This window comes from Ochotona curzoniae, unplaced genomic scaffold, assembly GCF_017591425.1.
Source record: "Ochotona curzoniae isolate NIBS_2020 unplaced genomic scaffold, NIBS_Ocur_1.0 contig_2321, whole genome shotgun sequence".
Lineage (NCBI taxonomy): Eukaryota > Metazoa > Chordata > Mammalia > Lagomorpha > Ochotonidae > Ochotona > Ochotona curzoniae.
In genome coordinates this window covers 2,492,226-2,498,225 of record NW_024465421.1, presented here as the reverse complement: position 1 = coordinate 2,498,225, position 6,000 = coordinate 2,492,226, and the positions used below count along the sequence as shown (strand labels likewise).

The following is a 6,000-nucleotide window of genomic DNA, read 5'->3' as shown; positions in this document are numbered from 1 at the left end:
CCACCCCACCCCGCCACCCCACGCCACCCATCTCCACCCCAACCTCCGGCGCGCGCGCACGAGCCGGCGAGCCCCGGAGAGCCGTGTGCCCGGCAGCCTGAGGGCGGCGGTGGCGGCGGCAGGGGCCGACAGGCTCGCAGGGAGGAGGGTGGCCCGGGCGCTGGCGGCGGCGGCGGAGGCTGAGGAGGAGGAGGAGGAGGAGGAGAAGGAGGAGGAGCTGGCGCTGCAGCCGCTCCCCTCGGGGCCGCGCCCCGCCCTCCGCCGCCACCTGCGCGTCCCCTCAGGGCTCCCTCAACCCGGGGCTGTGTGCGGGCGCTCGGTGCCGCAGCGGCGGTGTCACCGCGTCCGCCAATTGGGAAGCGGCGTTTGGCTCCTCAGGGCGCGCGGGACGAGCGGCGAGGCCGGCGTTGGCCAAGCCGAGGGTGCGCCCGGCGCGCGTCCCTGCCCGCCGCGCACCCCGCCACGTTCCGCGAGCGGGGGAAAAAAAAAAGAGAACTGCTGTGACTTTTGAGGTCCGTGCGCCTCCTTCCCGCCCGCTTTCTGACGCGCCAGGCCAGTGCGCGGCAGGCCCCGGAGGCTTCCCTGGCGGGGTGTTGGGGACTTGGAACGCGACCGGGAGCCGGCGGCGCTGGTGCGCTCTGGTGAGTTTACCCGGAGGGGTGAGGTGGCCCCCCGGCGCCGGGGGCTGAGGACGGAGAGGACGTCGCGTTTGGCCTCTGCTCTCCCGCTCCGCACCCTACCTGAGTGCCGTCTCCACTTTGAGAGTAATTGAGACTTGAGCTTGACTGCGGAGCCGGGAGGATGCGGTCGCCCGGTGCAAGCTTTGCTTCTGCCGGGCGTGATGTAGCCGGCTGGTGAGCGAACAAAGGCGTCCGCCCGCCCGGGGGAGCCGGTCCTCGGCTGAAGAGCGCTCCCCGCGCCCCGCGACGGCCGGTTGCGGACCAGGGTGGTGACAGTGTGTGGTTCGAGGCGCGGTGCGCTCCGTCACTCTGTGTCAGACACCTGCGCGCCGCTCCCGGGCAGACTCGCCTGCCACCCGGCACGGACCCTGGGATTCGAGAGGTCCGCAGCGCGAGGTCCAGAGGCGCAAGGGAGACCCCCTTCCGTCTCCTTTCCCGTAGCCGCCCCCCCCCCCCCCCGGCTCGGCCTTTTTGAGACACCGACGAAAGATCTCGTCCTTTCCGGCAGACCCGCGACTTGCATTTGAGCCACTGTACTACTGTCCCTGTGACTGCCCCGTCCTCCGGGAGCCGCATTTGCTACCCAAGCGTCCCCGGCGGTGTGAGGCTCGCACGGTCTCCGGCTGTCCCCCGCGCCTCGCCGGAGTCCAAGGGGGGCGCGCGGGGTGCGGGGCAAGGGCCAGCCGGGCTGTTTGATGGCTTCACTGAGAAGAGTGAAAGTGTTGCTGGTGTTGAACTTGATCGCCGTGGCCGGCTTCGTGCTCTTTCTGGCCAAGTGCCGGCCCATCTCGGTGCGCAACGGAGACGCCTTCCACGAGATCCGGCCGCGCGCCGAGGCGGCCAACCTCAGCGTGCACAGCGCCAGCCCCATCCAAGAGGCGGTCCTGAAGCGCCTGTCGCTTCTCGAGGACATTGTCTATCGGCAGCTGAATGGTAAGGACGCGTTTCGGGTGCCCACGGAAGACTCGGCGCGCCGGGCAGCTTGAGCACTGGGCGAACCCCAGGGACCCGCGCGCACCGTGCTCGGTAGCCCGACCTTCATTTCCTCCCTGCCCCGTCGAGGGTTCGAAACCGGGATGGGGGGGGGGGATAGGAAGGAACAACTGCCTGTTCTTTTTCTTGTCCCCGCCCTCCTAAGTTTGGTTTTACATTCTGGAAGCCGGTCGGCAGAGTTTTCTCCCAGGCCCTGGCGGGCCAGGCAGGAGCTGTTCCCTGGGCGACTCCAGGAAGAAGTGGCTCTGTCCGACGGCTTGTAGGGAGGGAATTGCTGTCACTCCGCAGCGTTCTGCGGCTGGAAAGGAGAGGGAGGACACGGCTGGCAACGTCAGGCCAGGTTGATTCACTTCTGCAAGTAGGGGGTGCCTGTGTCCATCCTCTGCACAAGCCCCCCTCCCGCCCCCCATGGATCTTCACTCTGAAGGAGGACTCCTCTAGGGCCGCTGGAGGGGGCGGCAGCTCTTCCAACTTCCCAGAGGCCTGAGGGAAACAGGTGTTTATGCAGAATAGCAAAAGCCAGAGCTGGTGTTTGAGTTAGTCTTGTCAGAATATGCCCCTTCTTAAAAGTGTTTTCCTGGAGCTTTAGGAGAAAAGGGAGCGTTTACTGCACTCCCAGCTGCCTGAGGGACTGACGGTGCTGGGAATGGCTGGGGTACAGGTGGCTGTCCCGGGTCGTCCCAGGGACACCCACGGCAGACACATGCCACGCTGCCTGCTCGCATCCTGAGCGTCCAGCTCGGGTTCTCATTCGGCGTACAGGTCATCATAGGGGAGACAACAGCAACTGATGGACATTCTGACCAGGCGTCAGGTACTGCACGGGTTACAAGTGTGTGATCTCATTGAATATTCATATCCCTCCTTCTCCTCCCCCCCCCCCCCGTGGTGTGGAAGATCCATCTCTTTATGAAACACAGGAAAACACAGCTAGGGGAGGTTGACCAGGTGGCTGCAGCTCCCTGGCTCTGCCCACAAAACCTCTGATTGGCCACTAGACACGAACTTCAGTCATGATGATGCGGAGTATTAGTTTGTGGAGCAAAGAATTATGAGGGGGTGAGGCTGCACCTACAGCCAGTGTGAACTGCTGAAGGCCAGCTCTTTTGTCCTACTGCTGCGGGTTCGAGACCTGAGCCTGATGGGCGGATGGCAGGGGCAGGGCGGAGAAAGATAATACCATACTGGGCTCCTCCTACCCTCCAAACACACTCTTCTGAGCAGTCCCAGGAAGGATGTGGTTGGATCTTGGCGAGGCTTAAATGGTGATCTTCTCATTGTTAGTTGCCTTGGACTTGTTCTCTGCTGCAGTGGGTAACGTGGCTCGGCATGGCCCATGGAGGTCACGCACATGAGTGGCTCCGAATGAAACCAAAAACCCCACTGTCCTTTCCTAGAGTGGTTAGAAGCATGTGGGGGATGGGTCCTACAGTTCTGCACAAATATGTGCCTGAGTCGTACCCATGAGACCCAAAAGGGACAGCCTGGGTCGACCCACTCAGGCTGACCTCCATGGCACAGGTCATCTTCATGTCAGTTATGCATGATGTGGTCACCTTCCTTGGGCATCCTAGAGAGAAGAGTACAGTATTTAAGCGCTGCAGACATGCGTGGACCCCGTTCAGACTTTGTGGTGTCCGCCCACCTCTGTGGTTCTATGCCCAAAACTTTACTCGTAGGCAGCGGCTGGTAATTGTCAGAGTTGGAAATGCTTGCCGAGCCATCTGGCTCCAGAATGAGGGTGCTGAGCTGCTGTAACAGCGTGGCTTGATGGGCAGCAGAAGCACTAAGTGGACCTGCAGAGACAGACCTGTGTCCCACCTGTCAGAGTTGGATGGAAGCGATACCGCCTGGCGGCCTGAGGCTCGGCCTCGCTAATGCACTTAGGGCTGGGACTAGGACCATGGAGCCCATCCCATGTCGACTCCTGAGACACCACCTGCTTGTTTCTCTCTGTAGACAATTCTCTGGACCGTGTGCTGGGAGGGCTGAGTTTTCCTTATTTGGAACCTGGGAGGAGGAGGCGCTGGCAGGAAGAGCCAGCGCTTCCCTGGGCAGGCAGAGGTGTTCAGGTGTTCAAGCTGGGATGCCAGTAGATGTTATCTCCTTGACTATTCAGGGGAATTTGCAAGGACAGGGAGTCTGGGGGTCCGGGGGGCGGAAGAGCTAGAAGTTGGGAAGTGGAGAGACCCTCCCTCCCTTCCACTCCGCCCTCCCACAGCATTCCATCCGTCCTTCGCCTGGACTTGTCCTGCTAACACAGGTTCCATCTATTCCTGCCATGGGCTTGCCTGGTTAGGCCGCCTGCCCTTCTCAGAGAGGCTGCAGAAGGGAGCTGAAGCGTTCCCAGTGCTGGGGGGACCTGGACATTGTGGTGGCTCCTGCTCTGACCCGGTCTCTGTCCATTTTTGTGGAAGAGGAAGGAAACGACCTCAGCGTTCCTGGTTCCTCAGCTAGAACTGAGCCCTGACCATTACGGGCACAGCATTTTTAAAGGCTGCTCGGGTCTCCCAAACCTGGTTTTTGGAAAGCCCTAGGCCCTGGCTGTTGAACATTACCACCCCTATTCTCTTGCTGAGGGAGCAGGTTTTGTTGGGTGGCCTGTGAGTGGCCCATGGAGGACCAAGAGGTGACCCAGAGGTCGTCAGGTTTTTTTTTTTTTTTTTTTTTGGCCAAGAATTGGTGTCAAATTTCCTGCGTCTTGCCTTTTGCAAGACCGTAAAAAATTATTGCCGTTGACATTTTGTTTTTCTTAGTGCTGGTTACGCTTTCCGGAGCAGGTGGACTTACTTGCCAGTATGCAGAAGAAAGCACAGGAGCGAACAAAAACAATGAGTTCTGGACTCTCTCTTCCACTGTCTCCACTGGGCCTGCCCCCGGCTGACCCTGGCCTCTCTGTCCTTAGCCCTGAACTGTCATCTGTTCCCTCAGCATCCTGCCCCTGAGCACATGATAACTCTAGCTGTCTGAGAGGGTGTACCACTCACGAGAAGGCCCACCGTCTCGCAGTGGCCTCCTGTGTCCTAAGGTATCGGGGTTCAGTTCCAGTGGGCCTCTCAGGTGCTCCGTGTCTCGCACGGGGCCTCTGCCTCTTCCGCTGACATTTCTTGCACTTGACCTTGTGCTGTTTGGCCTCTATATTTTAGCTCCCCCCACCTGGGAAGCGCTAATTGTCTTACTTTCTTGTCTTTCCTCTGCCTCCATCTTTGGGGTGTCCATCCCTCCAGGTCACCTGCTGGGAGGAGGCATTGTGACAGGCCACACAGTCTACACTCCTCTGGAGTGCTGGTTTCCTTGAAGCTTTGGTGCCCATGGCCATTGGCACTCCGGACCTGCTGTCTTGTGGCTTCTTAATCCAGACCCGAACGATGGGCTTTCTAGGGGCTGGCACTGTGTTTTCCAACTTTGTAAATAGCACCTCCGCGCAACACCATGATGTAGGTGGTTTCAGACTTGTTGGGTAGATTCATTGGATGGGAGCTAGTTTTAGGACATCAGTGAAAAGCAGGAGGAAGTAACCTCCAGGCCTGGATTGGAGGGGGCGGATGTGGGAGGGATAGTGGGGTATGCTGACTCGGCTGGGGAGACTGAGTAAGACCACAGTGTCTTGGCCTTGTAGCATCACATCTTTTGCCATTTTGCCTCCACCACCCTGTCTATGCCGTCTTGAGGCCGGTCTGGTCCCCATCCTGGGAACTGGCCAAATGTCTGTGTGTTTCCTGTGAATGAATGATTTTATAACATGAATATGGGTTTAATTTGTTGCTAGCAGGGACTGGATTGGTATTCATTGTAGAAAAGTGAAAAGATCTAAAAACAAAAAGCTAGGGAAGGAAAGGTATGTTGAGATATTTGTTTAAAATGGCGGCATGGGAATGTCTTTTCCCCCAGCATTAGGAACATGGACCAGGGGCAGATTTCCTGTTAGAATTCCCCCGCATCACCCTGCACGTGGGTTTCGGCGTCTCTGCTGCCTTTGCATCAGTGTCTGAGGAAGTTGTCTCTGTCCCTCATCTTAGAGATCAGAACCAGAGAGGCTGCGGGCTGTATCCGGGATGACACAGCCGGGGAGGGGCAGAGAGCCAGGGTTCTCAGATTGTGCTCAGCACCTGCTGGTGGGGAAGTGGGGGAGGAGCAGCCGGTTTGGGGCAGGGGGCTTTGCTTGTCTCCTCCCCTCGCTTCCCCATGCTCCAGGCCCTAACTGGTGATCGTGACCAAGGGCCTTTGCAGAACCGCTTGCACAGTGAGTCTGAGTGGTGCAGGTCAGCGAGCCCAGGGCAGCGCTGTCGTAAGAGGAAATGCAATTGATTTGAGTTAGGATCCAAAT

The 6,000-nt window shown here is 59.2% G+C and overlaps 1 protein-coding gene across 1 annotated transcript in view; it reads left to right on the top strand.

Moving 5' to 3' along the window:
* Positions 1-1,279: 1,279 nt before the first annotated feature.
* GALNT17 (polypeptide N-acetylgalactosaminyltransferase 17) overlaps positions 1,280-6,000 on the top strand; it is a 440,387-nt gene continuing 435,666 nt past the window's right edge. The window contains exon 1 of the mRNA XM_040973781.1: positions 1,280-1,613. Within this exon, the coding sequence (XP_040829715.1) occupies positions 1,376-1,613 (238 nt within the window). The 5' untranslated portion in view covers positions 1,280-1,375. The remainder of the gene's footprint in view (positions 1,614-6,000) is intronic.